Source organism: Cherax quadricarinatus, chromosome 83 (genome assembly GCF_038502225.1).
Source record: "Cherax quadricarinatus isolate ZL_2023a chromosome 83, ASM3850222v1, whole genome shotgun sequence".
Lineage (NCBI taxonomy): Eukaryota > Metazoa > Arthropoda > Malacostraca > Decapoda > Parastacidae > Cherax > Cherax quadricarinatus.
Window position 1 is genome coordinate 113,089 of NC_091374.1, and position 20,655 is coordinate 133,743.

The 20,655-nt window shown below is 43.5% G+C and overlaps 1 protein-coding gene and 1 long non-coding RNA gene across 2 annotated transcripts; one reads left to right on the forward strand and one right to left on the reverse strand.

Annotated features, from left to right (window-relative positions):
• Nucleotides 1-728: 728 nt before the first annotated feature.
• LOC128702218 (uncharacterized) lies at nucleotides 729-20,655 on the reverse strand. Its single transcript, XR_008409061.2, has 4 exons — nucleotides 20,395-20,655; nucleotides 19,698-19,881; nucleotides 5,393-6,566; nucleotides 729-851 (listed from the first exon to the last, which is right to left on the reverse strand). It is a non-coding gene; the product is annotated as an uncharacterized lncRNA (long non-coding RNA).
• On the forward strand, nucleotides 15,401-19,568 carry LOC128702217 (mucin-3A-like). Its single transcript, XM_053796390.2, has 2 exons — nucleotides 15,401-16,461; nucleotides 16,641-19,568. The coding sequence occupies exon 2, from the start codon at nucleotides 16,764-16,766 to the stop codon at nucleotides 17,778-17,780; it is 1,017 nt and encodes a 338-aa protein (XP_053652365.2). The 5' UTR covers nucleotides 15,401-16,461; nucleotides 16,641-16,763; the 3' UTR covers nucleotides 17,781-19,568.

The window sequence follows — 20,655 nt, forward strand, 5'->3', positions numbered from 1 at the left end:
AGAAGCATGGAAGCTTGAGTGTGCTTTGGATGGAGCCCTACCTGAGGAGTTAACAGGTGGAAAGAATTAATGGGTGATTATGTAAATACCAATGTTGGAGTTCCCAAGCCAGGTGGCCAGTGAAGATGGGAAAATTGTACTCCACGTTATTTAAGTCATCTAACAACGACCTCCGCCCGGCCGCAGTGTGGAAAATATTTTAATCTTCCGAAGCTATAGTGCCTAATAGGTGTTTAATGTGTCGATATGGGTCAAAAATGTATTTGAAAATGGAATAGAACCAACAGGGAAGCTCTGCACCTGCGCTTATGGGCAGGGAGAGGTCGAGACGGGGCAGCAGGGAACGGGAGTGTTTGGAATGGAGTTAAGAGGCTGGGAAAACATGGGACCAGGAAATTGGCATTCACGGCGGCCTAAGGATTAATATAGGCCTCACTTCATAATAGGAAGTGTCATAACTGTTCCTGGTGAAGAGTGAGGGAACATGATTTACGGGACCACCGTAATAAAGTGGCAAAATTAGTGAATAATGGTAGGACCGGGGGTGACTGGCGCATTGCCATGGAGTGTGTCTTGGGGAAAAATACCCGTGATTTAATCATTACTCATCGGTCTCAGATCTTAATGGAGTGGCCTCCAATGTGTATAATAATTATGAGACATTAAATCATATGGTGGGCTAAGAAGTAATCAGTGATAATAACACCAAGTTAAGAAAATGTGTTAAGTGAAATGAGTCGCCGTTCTCAGAGTGAGCATCTCTTTACCTCGTGTTCCTGTCCCGAGGATGGTGAAGTTTTTATGGACTCACGACTTCTAAACCGGGACAAACCAACGGGTACCTCGTCCTGCTGGAATAAGAACAGTGTTGGTGTAGCAGGATATCGAAATGAGATGGTGAATGGAGGAAATAAGGAGCATCAATCACCCACAGTTAAGTAACCCTTCTAGTTATAGCAGACTAATACTGGCCAGTTAGGTATGTTGTAATTGGATAGGTTGTGGGTGATCCAGCTACATCAAGTGACCACCAGAGAATATCTGGTAAGTGGTGGGATTATATACAAGTGTTTTTCCTTGATGGATATATCCATGTGTAACCTACCCCCCATCCCTTCATTCAGTTAAACTAATATAATCTATACAGTCCACAATTAATTAGTAGCGCCGTACTTGTGGGTGCTATCCAATTTATACTGGTCTCGGATAGATATGGATAAGATTGTGAGGTCGAAGGGACCACCTGCAGTGACCAGGGGTGGTTAAGTTTTCTCACATGTCTACACGGGGTGACTATGGTAAACAATATGGTTGTTGTCTCCCAATGAGATTACTCGTATACATGTAATGTTGAGGTACATACAGGTAACCCCCTATAAAATTTTCCATAATCTTATTTTCATTAATAAGATATCTTGACATGTCACTTAGGTTATTATACTGTCTATCTCTGTATTCCTCAACAAGTGGACAATTAAGCAGTGTTCAAGACAGTGACCATATGCTTGACCACATAATTTGCATTTAGTTTGATCATCATCTGTGTCTCTCCCAAACTGCCAGAAGTACTTGTAACCAAGCCTAAGCCTGGGCCACTACAAATTAAGTCAATCTGTTCACATTGCAAGTTGCTCCATAAACATTGTGGATTATAGATCTACTTAAAGTTCTAACTGCATTCCTATAACATTCATTTTCAATATTTACTTCTCTCCTATTATTATTCTTAATACTAGACACAGATATACCAAAGTTATATTCTACATTCTCCTTCAGGGTACTCTTCTTGGCTAACATATTAACTTTATCACAAGGAGTAATCTAGTGTGTGATGGGATCCATAGCAATAACTTCCTGGAAAACAAATCAAGGCATGTAACCCAAATGCCGTCACTACTATATAAACGAGCAGCTCAAATCCTTTCACCCACCATTGCATTACTCTTCAACAAATCACTGGATACCAACACTTTCCCAGCATCACTCAAGCTAGCAAGGATTACACCAATACACAAAGGTGGTGACCCAATAGATGTAAACAATTGTAGGCCAATATCAAACTTGCCTTTATTTTCCAAAATCTTTGAGAAACTCGTACACAAAAGATTATACTCCTTCATAACATCACAAAGCATCCATAACCCCTGCCAGTTTGGATTCAGGAGAAACAAAAGCACAAATGATGCAATAATAAAAATGTTAGACCTACTTTACACAGCACTGGAAAAAAAATGAATACCTGCTTACTCTCTCTATCGATCTTAAGAAAACTTTTGATACAGCAGATCACAGCATCCTACTCCTCAAGCTTGATCATTACAGTATAAGAGGCCATGCGCTTGCATTTATCAAGTCCTACTTCTTTAATAGAAAATAATACCTCTCTGTCAATGACACAACCTCCTCAACAAGGCCCTGGACACTGGTGTACCACAGGGTAGCATTCTTGGCCCCCCTCCTTTTCCTTTTAGACATCAACGATCTTCCAAGCATATCAGAACAACTTACGCCTATACTCTTTGCCAACGACACGGCTTTTGTCATCTCCCACCCAAATCTAGCCTCACTCAACACTACTGTTAATGAAAAACTTGGAAAAATAGCAACCTGGTTGACCGCCAATAAACTTACTCTTAATATAGATGAAAACTTTTTATATTATGTTTGGGAGTAGAGCAAGTGAGGACCAACTAAACCACCAATGGGTGTTGAAGGAAGAACAGGGGCAGAACTGGATGAAAGCTGGTTTTGCTAGACATAACAGATTGCTCTCTCAATTATGCTAAGGAGATGGTGTTTTTTTAAACAGCAGCTTTGACATGGTTGGCAGATAGGGAACCTTTCAATGCTTCAGATGGAGTTCCAGATATTATGAGCACTGAATTTTCATACATGGGGGGGGGGGGATGTCAGCTTTTTTGTCTTGTTGTGCCTATTAAAAGGAAAAGTTTCAGAAAAAGGCTTATATTGAAAACAAATGTCCTATATACTGCACACACAGTAGTATGAATGCATATTTTGTTTATTAAACAAGTTCAAGTTTTGGGGGGTGTGGTGTCTGCCACTGGAATGGGTAATTGTTTGCACAGCAACTTATAAGTTATTAATGACATTAGGTCATTTTATAGATTCCCATATCCAATTCAATCCCTATGCTTCTACAATACTGTATAACAAATACTGGGGTAGGGCTCTAATCTGACAACTCATAACATGAGCTTAACTCTGGGGTGTCTGACAGGCCAAGCTCAAGCCAACCAAAATTTCCAATAACCTCACAACACTTTTTTTTTTTTTAAATACACTGCCCATCTCCCATAGGGGTAGGATGACCATGAAGCTAAACATTTTCAACATCACTCATTATTACAGTCTTGCAAGAAGCATGCTAATAGTACACCTAAGATGACCCTCTAAACTATATTATCCCTATACATCCTTCAGAGTGCAGGCACTGTACTTCACACTTCCAGGACTCATGTTTGGATAACTGCTTTCCCTGAATCACTTTGTAAATGAGGTCTTGCTCACACTCCAACAACACATCAAATCAAAATAACCACTAACCCCTTTAATCCTTTCTTTCAACCAGCTTGCCACCATGAAGCTCCTCCTATACTACTGCAGATGCCTCTGACTCTCCTTCAAGTGCTACATTCTTTGGGTTTTTGATAGAAGATAAATATCATTGTAATGCAAATATGGGGTTTATGCTGAACACTATAAGGTGGATCATTAAAAAACTTTCAAATACCAATAAATTCTTATTCATAAATCAAGCTTTTAGACTCACTAACTTGATCTTAGGATTTAAAATAAAAAAATTGAGGCATGTAAAGATCTAAACAGGAGTCTTCTGGCAGGGCTGCACCTGCTCTTGTTGCCAACTCCCTAGTTAAGAACAATAATAAATTTGTTGAACTAGGCATAAGAATTAACTGGGCATCTACACTGCAAACTGAACTGCTGGCAATTGTAATGTCTCTTGATTCATATAATGACTCCAACAACATGCTCATTGGAGAAGCCAGGTATAGACTGCAACACTTGTCAGGTATAGATTCTCAAAAGGAATTAATGTACAATTGCTATGGATGCCATCACACATTGCATTACTCCTTCATGATACAGCTGATATGTTAGCCAAGAAGAGTACCCTGAATAAGAATGTAGAATATAACTTTGGGATATCTGTATCTAGCATTAGGAATAATATTAGGAGAAGTAAATAATGAATATGACTGTTATAGAAATGCAGTTAGAAGTCTAAGTAGATCTATAGATAACCCACTATAATAACATGAACATAGATAAGTATGTCTATGGAGCAACTTGCAATGTGAACAGACTGACTGATGTTGTAGTGGCCAGGCTTAGGCTTGGTTACAAGTACTTCTGACAGTTTGGGAGAGATACAGATGATCAAACTAAATGTAAATTATGTGGTCAGGCATATGGTCACTGTCTTGAACACTATGTGCTTAACTGTCCACTTATTGAGGATTACATAGATAGACAGTATAATAACCTATGTGACATGTCAAGATATCTTATTAATGAAAACAAGATACTAGACATACATGTAATAAGTAAATTTCCTAAATTTCCTTGTAACAGATAAGTGAACTGTAGGTATGTAGATATGAATCCAAATGTACACTTGTTAACCCTTTTGGGGCCTAGTTCCTAGGTCTTTTGTGAATCCATATGCTCTTGTGCTACCTTCCACAGGATGGACATGGGGTGCACAAACTAGCAACTTCGGTGGCAAAATCTAAAAATCTAATAAAGGGGATTACGAACAGACCCCTGACTGTCAAGAAGGTGCTAGACAGGCACCTAAAGTCAGTACCTGACCAGCCGGGCTATGGTTAGTACATCAATTTACATGCAGCCAGCAGTAACAGCCTGGTTGATCAGGCTGTGATCCACCACGAGGCCTGGTTACAGACCAGGCCACAGTCGATACACATTCTTTTATACCCACACATAATAACTTTAGTTAAGAATCCTAATAAATATACCCAAAACCAAACTGTCACATTCTTCAACTTTACCATCTTATGCTATCATTACATAAGCATGCATGACCATAACATGTGCGAGCCATTATAACTTTTACACACGTTTATAGCATTCTCTGCCAAAACTTTTATACAAATCGCTATATAATACTAATACACAACGTAAGTACATCACACTGACTTAACTGGGTTAATTAACACCGTATGCATTTATATATCGTAATTCTTTTTATGTAATCAGCAATGCAAGTTACAGTGACTTAACTTATCTTTTTCTACATCAACATTTTATATTTATCATGTGGCCATATTATGCCACAGTCAATTGTGTTCATTACTCTGTTATACAAAGTTTAATAAATTCTTACTTGTTTTGTGTCTGTTGTTGTTTTTCACCTTCAATATACACTGTCAACGTTATCAGGTTTTTTCTCCTGTCAATGACTACATCAGTAGTGATGTATAGTGACTAGTAGGTTGATGTCTGATGTCAATGCAGCTGCTTCTGGTTATGAACAGTGTTGTTCTTGACTCTGCCGAGTGATTTACTGTGTTATTGATGGTATTTAGAAAATTGCCATTACAAGGGTTCTAAATTTTTTTTTAGACATTATACAATGTTAGGTAAATGGACACAGTTGCAACTAATGTGACATTTTATTGCAGCAACACTTGGCTCCTGGAGAGGTCAACATTGCAGCAACACTTGGCTCCTGGAGAGGTCAACATTGCAGCAACACTTGGCTCCTGGAGAGGTCAACATTGCCACAATAAAATGTCACATTAGTTGCAACTGTGTCCATTTACCTAACATTTTGTAAGTAATTCTACAATTATTACTAACATTACACAAGTCTGGGCTGATGGCAATTATCTTACTAACATAACTTCTACTGGGTTAATACTTATGTAGTGGGTACATTACTCCACATAGTCTTCTGTTGTGAAGGGGATTTTCAGGTGGCAAAGTCATGACTGAAGATGGCTTTTGAGTCAAAACAAAATTATATATCCACCAGCGCTTGAGGTTCTTAAACCTGTATTCCCTGGAACGCAGGAGGGAGAGATACATGATTATATACACCTGGAAAATCCTAGAGGGACTAGTACCGAACTTGCACACGAAAATCTCTCACTATGAAAGCAAAAGACTTGGCAGACGGTGCAACATCCCCCCAATGAAAATCAGGGGTGTCACTAGCACGTTAAGAGACCATACAACAAGTGTCAGGGGCCCGAGACTGTTCAACTGCCTCCCGGCATACATAAGGGGGATTACCAACAGACCCTTGGCAGTCTTCAAGCTAGCACTGGACAAGCACCTAAAGTCGGTTCCTGACCAGCCGGGCTGTGGCTCGTACGTTGGTTTGCGTGCAGCCAGCAGTAACAGCCTGGTTGATCAGGCCCTGATCCACCAGGAGGCCTGGTCACAGACCGGGCCGCGGGGGCGTTGACCCCCAGAACTCTCTCCAGGTAAACTCCAGCAAGCCACAGCCTGGTCCAATGGGCAAACAGCAGACAAAACTGGCCAAAGGCCACACTCTGGAAATATAAAAACTCTCATAATTCAAAGGTACATCAAAGGTAAATATGTACTGTATTGTTAGGTCAACATTGTAACGAATGCAATGTTCAAGTTTATACTTGATCTAAATACCCTGATACACCAATATAGCAAGACTGTGTAGGAAACTAGGTACAATATTTTAGGGATTACAGTTAAAATTTTGTGGATCCCCCCTCTCACACAGGCCTCCAGAACCATGACATCTCACAGAGGCCTCAATGACAATTACCTCTCACATTCACCCTAATGGAAATCAAGGGCCCCAATGGGAATAAAGAACTGCAATAAAAAAATCAAGGATCCTGATGGAAAATGAAGTCCACAATATGAATCGAGGATCCTACAAGAAAACAAAGACCACAATGGAAATAAATCTCTGACTTTTTTGGGTTATGGTGGGTAATTTAGATTATGATAATTGTATGTAGCAGTGTGGTGGTGGTGCAGGTTGCATGTGGCAGTGTTATGTACCTCTAATGTTGAGGTACAGTCCCTAGGCCCATTATGTACCTCATCTTTTTGACTACCGCCCACATTATAATCATGGGGGAGCACTTAACCCGTAGGATTATACAGTGCATGGGGGGGGGTAAATGGAAGGCATTCAGACAATTCAGGTAACTAGAGCATGAATTCAATTCCCTAGATCAAGAGCCCCTTACCAACATCAAGGAACCTCCTTTGAGGGACTACTGCCCACAGGATGGGTATGGAGTACATAATATATTACACTAATAGGTCAAATTCACATCCAAATATTTACATTTCTCTTTATACTCCAGGAAAACAATGTACATAGCTTACATATAATAAGACACTGGTAACCACAAAAGGGAGCCACTGGTATGCAATGCATTTCGGGATAATTAAAATTGAACTAAGGGTTATCCTAGGCAAGTTACACTTATGTATGATAATGCGTACCTGTACCTAAAGATACTTTCTTACTAAGGATTAAGACTAGTGATTATTAAGTTCATTCAGGTACACATAAATACATAAATTATCGTACATAGCAGCATGTGTGTTGATTACCTAGGATAACGCAAGAAAGTCAAAGTGACTTATTTTCACTAGGGGGTCCTTGTATTTCCATTATTAAACTATATCATCCTGCATGAAGCACTAAGGCTGCTCATGCCGTCTACCAGGTCAAACCATATTACGACCACTACTATCAAAACTAAGAACTAAACCTGTGGAAAATATTTTAATCTTCCGAAGCTATAGTGCCTAATAGGTGTTTAATGTGTCGATATGGGTCAAAAATGTATTTGAAAATGGACTAAAACCAACAGGGAAGCTCTGCGCCCGCCCTGATGGGCAGGGAGAGGTCGAGACGGGGCATCAGGGAGTGGGAGTGTTTGGAATGGAATTAAGAGGCTGGGAAAACATGGGACCAGGAAATCGGCATTCACGGCAGCCTAAGGATTAATATAGGCCTCACTTCATAATAGGAAGTGTCGTAACTGTTCCTGGTGAAGAGTGAGGGAATGTGATTTACGAGACCACCGTAATAAAGTGGTAAAATTAGTGAATAATGGTGGGACCAATGGTGACTGGTGCGCCGCCATGGAGTGTGTCCAAGGGAAAATACCCGTGATTTAATCCTCACTCATCTGTCTCAGATCTTAATGGAGTGACCTCTAATGTGTATAATAATTATGAGACATTAAATCGTCTTGTGAATTGTATAATCAGTGATAATAACACTAAGTTAAGAGAATGCGTGAAGTGAAATAAGTCGCCTTGCTCCAAGTGAACACGTTAGATCTCGTGGTTCCTGTCCCGAGGATAGTGAAGGTTTTATGGAGTCACGACTTGTAAACCGGGACAAACCAACGAATACCTCGTCCTACTGAAATAAGAACCATGTCGGTGTAGCAGGACATCGAAATGAGATGGTGAATGGAGGAAATAAGGAGTATCAATCACCCACAGTTAAGTAACCCTTCTAGTTATAGCAAACAGATATTGGCCAGTTAGGTATGTTGTAATTGGACAGGTTATGGGTGATCCAGCTACATCAAGTGACCACCAGAGAATATCTGGCAAGTGGTGGGACTATGTACAAGTGTTCTTCCTTGATGGATATAGCCATGTGTAACCTACCCCCCCCCCTTCCTTCATTCAGTTAAACTAATATAATCTATACAGTCCACAATTAATAAGTAGCGCCGTATTGTGGGTGCTATCCAATTTATACTGGTCTCAGATAGATATGGATAAGATTGTGAGGTAGAAGGGACCACCAGGGGTGGTTAAGTTTTCTCACATGTCTACACGGGGTGACTACGGTAAACAATATGGTTGTTGTCTCCCAATGAGATTACTTGTATGCATGTAATGTTGAGGTACATACAGGTAACCCCCTATATTATTATTATAATCAAAAAGAAGCTAAGCCACAAGGGCTATACAGCGCTGCAGGGTAGGGAAGGAAGCGAGGGTATTGGATGGCAGAAGGGAGGAGGGATGATCAGTAGGTTACAGAAAACAGCGGGGCAGGGGATAGTACAGGGGTAGAGGGTAGCAAGAGATTGAAGTAGAAAGGGCTGAAGGTATCAGAATTTGTGAAGTAAGTCAGTTGTTGTCAAAAAGTCAATGAGAGAGTCCGGATGAAAGGTGGGTCCATCAGCGAGAAGGGAAGGTAAAGAGAGAGCAGCGGAGTGAAGACGACGACGGAGGTAAATTCTGCATGCTCGTTGATAAAGTGGGCAGTCCAACAGAATGTGGCTGACTGATAATGGAGTTGGCAATTCTCACAGAGAGGAGCAGGACGCCTCTCCATGAGATATCCATCAGCAAGACGAGTATGGCCAATGCGAAGACGGGAGAGAGTAGTCTTCCAACCTCGACACTGGTGATAAGAAGACGGCCAGTAACCTATACTTGGTTTAATAGATTGAAGTTTGTTGCCGAGCATAGTAGACCAACGGAGTTGCCAACGGGTGTGAAGGTGGGAAGATATTGCAGCAAAATAGTCCGTAAATGGAATACCTCTATATGAAACTGGTAGGTCATGTACTGCTGACCGCGCAGCAGTGTCTGCCTGTTCATTGCCCTGTACGTCAACATGACCAGGGACCCAACAAAAAACAATATCTTTATGCTTGGTAAAGATGCAGCGTAGCCAAAGTTGGATACGGAGGACTAAGGGGTGAGGTGTATCAAATTTTTGTATAGCCTGTAAAGCACTAAGGGAGTCTGAGACAACCACAAATGATGACACAGGCATAGATGCAATACGGATAAGTGCTACAAGGATGGCATACAATTCAGCAGTAAAAATACTAGCCGAAGATAGTAAATGCCCTCGTACGACGCTGTCCGGAAACACTGCTGCGAATCCTACGCCGTTAGAAGACTTAGAGCCATCTGTGTACACAGCAATGGCATGAGAATGAGAGTGAAAGTGGTCAAGAAAAAGAGAGCGGGAAGAGACAGTAGACAGTTGGGCTTTCGAGCAAGGGAGAGAGAAAGAACAGACTCGAACAGCTGGAACTTCTCAGTGGGGTAGGGAAAAGTGAGATGCTACATGAACATAGAAAGGTGGTAATTGAAAAGAAGACAAGAGCGAATGAAGGCGAAGAGAGAAGGGACGGAGTAAACAGGGGCGGCGAACAAATAAAGAATGTCTACTAATATCAGTGACCATTCTATAAATGGAAGGATTGCGGAGATCATGAGAGCGTACATAGTAGCGAAGGCAATGGGCATCATGGCGATCGGATAAGGATGGAACGTTCGCTTCTGCATAGAGGCTCTCGACAGGGGAAGAGCGAAAAGCACCAAGGCATAAACGTAATCCTTGGTGATGAATGGGGTTAAGGCTAGAGAGAGTAGCAGGAGATGCCGCTGAATAGATCTGGTCACCATAATCAAGTTTCGATAAAATAAGGGTGGAATGTAGGCGAAGGAGGGTTCGACGATCAGCTCCCCATGAAAGATGAACAAGGGTTTTAAGAAGGTTCAGCCGGCTGTGACAAGTTGCCTTCAGAGAGGTAATGTGAGGTTTCCAGGATAACCTACGATCAAAGAGGCCCAGAAACTTGACTATCACGTTCAGGGATACGGGAATCATAGAAGTACAAAGGATGATCGGAGATGACAGAGCGTCTAGTGAAAGTAATTTGGTGGGTTTTAGTGCTGGAAAATTTAAACCCATGTGTGGTGGCCCAATTGGAAACATGGTCGACTGCATGCTGGAGAGAAACTGTAATGAGGTGACAGTCAGCGCCTGCACAGGCAATAGTGAAGTCATCAACATAGAGTGATGACCAAATATTTGATGGAAGACTAGAGGCCAAATCATTAATAGCAAGGAGAAAAAGTGTTGTGCTCAGAACACATCCCTGGGGGACACCTTCAGCTTGGATAAAGTCCGGGGAGAGCACATTATTAACCCGAACACGGAAATGCCTGCCAGTTAAAAAGTTCTCAAGGAAGGATGGTAGATTGCCTCGAAGGCCTAAGGAGTGGGCTTGGGCTAAAATATTATACCTCCAAGTTGTGTCATATGCCTTCTCAAGGTCAAAAAATATGGCAATAACTGAGTGGTTATTCGCAAAGGCATTACAAACATACGTATCCAAGCATAGTAAGGGGTCTATGGTAGAACGTCCCTTACAAAAGCCATATTGACGAGTGGAGAGACTGTTGTGTGTCTCTAAATACCACACTAAACATCTATTTACTAGGCATTCCATCACTTTGCAAACTGCACTGGTAAGAGCAATGGGACGATAGTGGGAGGTTTCATGTCCCGTAGTGCCTGGTTTGCGGAAAGGGAGAACAATGGCGGATTTCCACAGCTGTGGAAGAACTCCTTGTGACCAAATAAGATTGTAAAGGCGTAATAGGACTGCAAGGGCTGACTGATGTAAATGTTGTAGCATACGAATGTGAATGTCGTCGGGCCCAGCTGCCGATGATCGGCAAGCTGAGAGTGTTGCCTCCAGTTCTTGAAGTGTAAAAGGCACATTATACTGTTCTTCTCTGAGAGAAGAAAAGTCCAAGGGTGCTAACTCTCTGGCAGACTTTGAGGAAAGAAATGAGGGGCACAGATGGAGTCCCTGAGAAATATGGACCAGATGATTGCCAATTTCATTGGCAACATCTAGTGGGTTTGCTATTTCAACACCGGCAACCCGCAGAACAGGAACCGGGTCAGGAGAATATTTACCACTCAGTGTTTGTACTTTTTTCCAGACTGCACTCAGAGGAAGCAGAGGTGACGGCGGTGACATAATCTCGCCAGCAAGTGCGTTTAGCATCACGGATGACACGGCGAGCGATCGCACACTTCTGCTTAAAATCAAGAAGTCTCTCTGTGGTTCTATTGTACCGGTACCTGCCCCATGCAGCGCGTTTCAAACGTACTGCACGAGCACAAGCAAGAGACCACCAAGGCACGCATTTCTGAGAATGCCTGCCCGAAGTTTGGGGTATAGAATGAGAAGCTGCGGTTAAAACGGAGGACGAGAAGAGGTGTAAAAGCTCATCGATGGAGGACGAAGAAGGAACCTCTCTAAAAACCGTTAGGTGTGAGTAAAGGTTCCAATTTGCCTGATCAAATTGCCAGCGTGGGATGCGAAGAGGTGGTGAATATGAAGGGGAAGTAAGAATGATTGGGAAATGATCGCTGTCATGTAAGTCCGGGAGAACAGACCAAGTGAAGTCTAATGCGGCGGAGGAAGAGCAGACTGAGAGATCGATGCAAGAGTGTGTGAGTCCGAGGATCAAAATGGGTGCGAGTACTTGTATTTAAAACATGGAGGGGGTGGGTGGCAAGAAAAGTCTCTAACTGAATGCCACGGGAATCACAGTGAGACCGCCCCCCAGAGGAAATGGTGGGCATTAAAATCACCAAGTAACAGAATCGGTGGCAGTAATGACGAAACAAGAAAGGCAATATCCGGAATAGATAATGCCCGAGAAGGAGAGAGATATAAAGAACAGAGCGTATACCACCTATGCAAGTGGATACGGGCTGCTGTGTAATGCAGCGAAGTACGAACAAATAGCTGATGGTACGGAATATCAGTGCGTAGAAGAAGGGAACTTTCATTAAAGGTCCCATCAGGAAAAGGATCTGAAGAATACAATAAATTATAGCCTGAGATGGGAGAGATAACAGCAGAGTGTAATTTTGGTTCCTGTAAGCAAACACCAACAGGGAAAAACTGGGAGAGTAACATCTGAAGCTCACCCCGATTACCCCTGAGGCCGCGTATATTCCACTGTAAATAGGCCATGATTGGCAATGATAAAGATACCTGAAATCCGCAGGTAAGGGTTCCTACGGACTAGAGGGGTTAGAAAAGTCCACATGCAGAGGCAGTGGAAAACGTTCAAGCAGTGAAGGAACGGTGCGCTGTGAAGAAAGGAGTTGCGCAGATGGAGCAGAGGAGAGAGAAGGAGCGGAGGGTGGATCAGTGTCCATTGATGGTTTGGTCTCTGCAATATATTCAGAGATTGCTTCAATTGTCTCGGAATTCAGAGACGTCGTATGGGAGACAATATTGGAGATGGTAGGGGGAGGATGAGTAAAGATTGGAACTGTATTGGACTCTACCAAGGTAGGGGGGGGGGGCGAAAGGGTAGAGGGAACTGGAGAAGCGTGGAAGGAGACAGAAGAGGCAGAAACCTGGGAGGTGACAGAAGAGGAAGAAACTTGGGAGGGAACAGGGGAGGAAGGTACAGTAAGAGGAGGAGGGTGAACCTCTACACTTGTAACAGAGCCAGTGAGACGGGGAGAACCAGGTACAGAGACAGGGAAGGTAAAATGAGGAGGTGGAAGATGGGTAGGTGTTAACGGACCTTTTTTTGACTTTTGAGAAGTAGAGGGACGATTGGGAGGAGGTGTCATACGAGATCTCGTTGCTACTGAGGCTTGTGAGAGAGAACACGAAGAAGCGAGGTCAGACTGAGGCGTTGAAGTAGGGACGTCTGAGCCGAGGACAGCAAAAGAATTAGATACAGGAGTGACTATGGGAGAGGTAACCACAGAGGTGGGTGCAGATGGGATACCAGAAGTGGGGGACGTTTTGAAACACGGGAATAAGAAACACGAGGTAGTCTCCCTTGAAGGCGGAGATGAGAAACTGCCATGGCATAAGGGAAACCTTCTGCCTCTTTGAGGTAATGGATTTCCCGCTCGTTTAAGTAGACTTGACAAAGGCAAGAGTACGAAGGGTGAGCCTCATGACAATTAAGGCAAGAGCAAGGTCAATTGCAAGACATATTAGAATGGTCATCGGCACCACAGACCGGGCATTCGGCGATAGATCTGCAATATTTCGCTGGATGGCCAAATCACCAGCAATTTCTACACTGTTGTGGTGTAGGGATCACCTTTCGAACTTGTAACCAATGTCCTGCTACATAAACTAAGGATGGGAGTTCACAGCTGTCAAAAGTTAAACGAGCCACATTGCTAGGGCATCGTCTCCGCCCGCGGGCAGGAAGAACGTAAGTGTCTACCTTGAGTATTGGGAGATCTTGGAGTTCCAGCTGTTCCAGAATGTCAGTGCCACATGTCTGGAAATTTTGTTGAACTATGGTATGGGGCAGAATGACGGTACCACTACAAGAATTGAGGGAATGATGTTTTTCAATAGTGACAGGAACAGTATCGATATGGGAAAGACAAGAAAGCTCATGAGCCTGGGTAGCATTCTGTACGGCGATGATGCGCGTACCGCTCTTAAGAGCATGAAAACAAATATCTTTACCAACATGGCATAGGAGTGCCTTGCCAATACTGTGGTCAGAAAGGTAGGCAGTAGAGGAAGTCAGTCGTAAAGTGAAGAATTTAGTCCATTGTGCAGTCTGAAACTGAGTGTGGAAAGGTAGTGAAGGACGTGTCGATCTTTTCTGAGAAGAACGAGAAGGTGGAGAAGTATCATCAGCAGGTAATTGTCATTGGCGTTTAGGCGTGGGACCAGAGTTGGTCCGACGTGGAACGGGTCAGCGATTCGAAAATTGCCGCACCGTAGAGGGAGAGGCCGGAAGCATAGTCAGAGGATAGCAAAGGTCAGATACATCGAAGGAGTCAGTCGAGGCCTCAGTACCTGAAGCGGGTGAGGAAACAGCACCGGCAAGAGGTACAGAGGCATGAGGAGTGTCCGAAGAGTGGTCCAAAGACGAGGCAGGGTCAGAACGGGGTGCGGTATCAAGAAGGGGCCCGGGGGTAGCAGGTTCATGGACTAGGGCTGCCATGGTTAGGTTACTTCTTTCTTTTTGTTTTTAAGAAAAAAAAAATAAAAAAGAAAAATAAAAAAAAAGGATAAAAAAAGGGGGGACCAGGGAGGGATAGTTCCTAGGAGGAATGAAAGGGTCAGAAATCTCCCTCCGCGCCCAAGAGGACCTCAGCACCGCAAGTAACGCAGATGCAGCATGGAACCCGTGCCATACCCTACCCATCATGCCAGTAAACCGGTAATCCGGGATAGCAACCTCACATCTGCCGAGCTACCTCGGTGGACAAAGGAGAGGGCGGCCAGAAATCCGCCACAAAGCGTACCTCCTTCGACCACCACCCCCGGAATCCGAAAGGTGGCTTCCAGAGATACACCCGTCGCCCGAGAGAGACCCAAAGCCACCCTCCGGGATACCGGAGAGGGATCGGGACATCCCCAGGCAATCCAGATTCCACGGCAAACTACGCCACCGCCAAGAACCTCAACGTCATGGGATGGGCCCCGGTACCCTTTCCCCTACCTAGGAACTAGCGTGCCTGTGGGAAAAAAAAAAAAAAAAAAAAAAAAAGGAAGGGCAAAAGGGAGGGATGGGGATTAGATTTTTTTGGATTTTGCCACCGAAGTGGCTAGTTTATTGTGCACCCCATATCCATCCTGTGGACGGTAGCGCGAGAGCATATGGATACACAAAAGGCCTAGGAACTAGGCCCCAAAGGGTTAACAGGAATACATATGGATTTATATCTACATATTTATAGTTCACTTATCTGTTACAAGCAAATTTAGGAAATTTGCTTAGTATATCTGGTATCTTATTTTCATTAATAAGATATCTTGACATGTCACATAGGTTATTATACTGTCTGTCTCTGTATTCATCAATAAGTGGACAATTAAGCACATAGTGTTCAAGAGAATGACCATATGCCTGATCACATAATTTACATTTAGTTTGATCATCATCTGTGTGTCTCCCAAACTGCCAGAAGTACTTATAACCAAGCCTAAGCCTGGCCACTACAACATCAGGAGGAGGAGGAGGAAAGGAAAAAGGGGAGGATGGGATAGGGAACGGGGGATTGGGGGGTAATTAGGTTCGGTCTGAGGAAGGAGACCGACAGGTCTAATTCCTCAGACCAAGAGCCTCTTCACCAAGCCAAGGAGCCCCCCTTGAAGAGGTAACCCCCCTATAAAAATTTTCATAAAACCCACAAGAGATGTCAAATACGTAAGCCCAACATCAAGGAGACAGTTTTTAACGAGTCCATGGACATTGTTCATCAGAATTACGAATAGTATGTAGCAAACGAGTGTCTTTGGGCAAGTGTCCAGGGCGTTTCAAATATCAAGGCTCAAGCCACGTTAACACACAGTAACAAGACTGTGTTAGTCCATTAGTAATTACCAAGTGACAACCATCCCCCTCCCACCAGTAACAACTAATTACTCACCCCAAAATACCCCTCCACCAGCAGCCAACCCCCGGCCCTTTCCCTAACGACCTTCCTTCCTCCCCACAAACAACCATTGACGTCATCACATCCCTCCCCCCAGGTCAATGGCACCATTTAGCCATGGAGGTCAAGAATAGTGGCGCCACTAATCACTCCTCTGCCATCCACCACACCATCAACACCTCCAGCTCCTCCAGTTCCATCAGCCTGTGGTAATGTAAAAAAACTTGGATTACTTCAATTTCATGGCAATTTTTACTAGATCAGCTTTGAAAATATTTCGGCAATTTTTTTTTCTACGAAATGTTGAAGGAAGTATTCTAAATACATAGACTTCAAACTATTGCTTACGGTTCATAAATAATTAGTAATGTCCATACTTTCTTTGCAGACATTGTTTTGGTGTGTTGCAGCTGATGACATCCCTGAAGACTTGCAACTGCCCACAACACGGACTTCACTACACAGCAGCTGCCCACAACATGGACTTCACTACACAGCAGCTGCCCACAACATGGACTTCACCACACAGCAGCTGCCCACAACACGGACTTCACTACACAGCAGCTGCCCACAACATGGACTTCACCACACAGCAGCTGCCCACAACACTGACTTCACCACACAGCAGCTGCCCACAACACTGACTTCACCACACAGCAGCTGCCCACAACACGGACTTCACCACACAGCAGCTGCCCACAACACGGACTTCACCACACAGCAGCTGCCCACAACACGGACTTCACCACACAGCAGCTGCCCACAACACGGACTTCACCACACAGCAGCTGCCCACAACACGGACTTCACCACACAGCAGCTGCCCACAACACGGACTTCACCACACAGCAGCTGCCCACAACACGGACTTCACCTCACAGCAGCTGCCCACAACACGGACTTCACCTCACAGCAGCTGCCCACAACACGGACTTCACCACACAGCAGCTGCCCACAACACGGACTTCACCACACAGCAGCTGCCCACAACACGGACTTCACCACACAGCAGCTGCCCACAACACGGACTTCACCACACAGCAGCTGCCCACAACACGGACTTCACCACACAGCAGCTGCCCACAACACGGACTTCACCACACAGCAGCTGCCCACAACACGGACTTCACCACACAGCAGCTGCCCACAACACGGACTTCACCACACAGCAGCTGCCCACAACACGGACTTCACCACACAGCAGCTGCCCACAACACGGACTTCACCACACAGCAGCTGCCCACAACACGGACTTCACCACACAGCAGCTGCCCACAACACGGACTTCACCACACAGCAGCTGCCCACAACACGGACTTCACCACACAGCAGCTGCCCACAACACGGACTTCACCACACAGCAGCTGCCCACAACACGGACTTCACCACACAGCAGCTGCCCACAACACGGACTTCACCACACAGCAGCTGCCCACAACACGGTCTTCACCACACAGCAGCTGCCCACATGGAGAATATCTTCAACCTACAAGATTCGATAAACTTAAAAGCATTAATTAAAATGTAATAATAAAAGTCTATGTAAAATCAAGGGGGTCTAGGTAAGATCAAGACTCTCCCTCCCAAGACTCACGAAATCGTAATGACACGATTGCAAACAAACCATACCACGGGTGGGGTTTGAACCCACGCGCGGTCAGTGTCTCAACCGACCGTCTAGTTTTGAGACACCGACCGTGGGTTCAAACCCCCTCTGTGGTATGGTTTCTCCCTACCAAGATGCTCTAATACAGACTCTGGAGTCGTAAGCGCTAAACCCACATGGTTATGCTACTGAAAATATTTTTGGGACGTCAAAGCATAAAATTACTTGGCCAGGTCCTCTACAACCCTATTGAAAATAGGAAGATGTGGTTAATTTAACATTTTCGAGGAATTATTGATTTTCTGGCTATAATAAATTCTGCCTAAGGAAAATTTATCCCGTCATATGAAGCTAAACCTTTGGTTGTGTTGTTTTAAAAACAGGTTAGACAAATGAGTGGTTAAGATTTCGTTCGGATTTTTAACCTCGGAGGGTTAGCCACCCAGGATAACCCAAAAAAGTCAGTGCGTCATCGAGGACTAACTTATTTCCATTGGGGGTCTTCTATCTTGTCCCCAAGGATGCGACCCACACCAGTCGAGAGTTGGACCTGCCTAGCATGGATCAATGGGCCTGCTTCAGTGCTCTGTCTTAATATATATGCCTGATTTAATAGGCTTTCCTTACACCCGGCATCAAGACCTTTGCCATTACCCTCATCAGTTAGTTTAATATCATTATGCACCCCATACGCATCCTGTGGGCGGTAGTCAAAAGATTACAGAGGTACGTATGGGTCAGAGACTGGACCCCAAAGTTATGATAGCTGAACTAGTTACAGGGGTAATGAACTCCAGGTAGATCTGGTCACAATCATGACAAGTTACAAAGGTAATGAACCATCTACACTCCTATACATGGTTACAACCATGAACAAATTACAAAGTAATCAGCCACTGACACGTCCACACCCGGTCACAACTGTAATGAGTTATAAATACAAATATTAAGTGGGTCATACACCCACACGAGTGCACGCACACTAAATTATCGTAGTATAATTATTAACCCGGTAGATTAACACAGAATTACCCAGTCAAGTATGCCCAAGCTTACTGCAGTGTTCCTCCTTTATGTGAATAGTGCCATTAGATATAAAGTAACATGCCCATTTGTGCCTGGGATCGAATTCCTTTTCTTCAGTTGACGCCACTACCAACTGAGCCATGATATATCATTTACACATTTCATCTCTGCTTCCTACACTCGTGCAGGATGGGCATAGGCTGCGTAATAAAGATATTAGACTAAAACTTCATAAAATCTAATCAGTATTCAGTTCTAAGCTTCACAACTCCAATATTTATTTCCACCCCATTCAAGGTAACCTATAGAATACATTCCTCATTGTTTCCTGGCCAGAGATTTCATCTCTGGTCAGGAGATAAGCTAATACTTCTCACTAAGCTACTTTTGATATCAATGTTAAACCTAAAACCCAATCTAACTTTATTATTTTTTAAATACACTACCTAACAGAATACTCCATATGACTGAATGTACAACAATGCATGCAACCATATGACCTGTCTTTGTAATACTCACTTGTGCTTTATAGTTATCTGTTTACATTAATGTTTTATCACTGATTTCATCATTGCTTAGTTAATCTTAAGTTAATTTTAAGCCAGCCCGTAATGCTATGCATAGTATAAGTGGCTTTGGCATGCTGCTCTTATCTGTATTTTTTTGTACCTCTGTATGTGTGCTCAAATTGTTAATAAATAAAATAAATAAATAAATAAATCTTTCCTATACCTTCTCCACCAGCCTACCACCTAATACAACTACTGTCTGCTTCAATAACCAAACTTCAGTGGACTTGTAACCTGGAAATACCTTAAAAGTGGGCCCCGCCCACCTCTGACAACGTCTCCAGCTGCTGCATCTACATATACCAGGAGTAACCTTCTCCAAGTATAACACTAAAGGTTATGGGTCTGAAAATTTACTAGTGTGGTTGTCTCCACTCCTCAGACTGATCAGTGTTGCAGCAGCCAGCCAGGTGCAGCAATTCCCGCACCTGGAAAATATAACCATCAACATTACACACAAACATTATAACCATCAACATATACACAATTACCATTAGTAACATTACTGATATAAACTAACAGTAAAACTCTATTTTCTTTAGTAAATATTTCTTTCACAAACTTGATAACTAACAATTTGTTAACATGGAAGTCTATATCTGGATCACAAGGCGCAAGTTACTTGAATCAAGAGACTTTCACTAAGTTATTTTTCAATAATGGAAAAAAATAGCCCAGAACTACATACACCATTATGGGTTATATAACGCCTAGTGAGTTATTGTTTGATCAGAGGAAAGGGAGTAGCTATAGTTCCTCGCATCAAAACCCCTCCACTAAGGTCGCTCACCCCCCCCCCCCCCCGGCCCCCTCCAAGACATTAGACCTCAAAGATAAGACTATTTAAATTATAATTTAGTGACCAAACTGGTGGTGGGGACCAGGAGCTGTGGCTCAACTCTGCTGTTGTACTTACAAACAAGTCAATAGACAATACTTACGTTATTTAGGTGTATTAATTAAGGCTGAGGAAGCGGTAACGCCGGCGGGGTAACAGGAGGAGGCGCAACACGTCTCTCCTGTACGACCATTAAAAATTAACTGACTTTTAGTCACCCTGAGGTTGGTAACTGTCCTGACCTTTACTATAACACCATCACTGATAACCTGACTAACGCTGACTACCACCACTAGATAGCACTACTACACCACCACTACTCTTGCCACCAGAGTACTAGTGGTACTATTTTACCACTAGTACT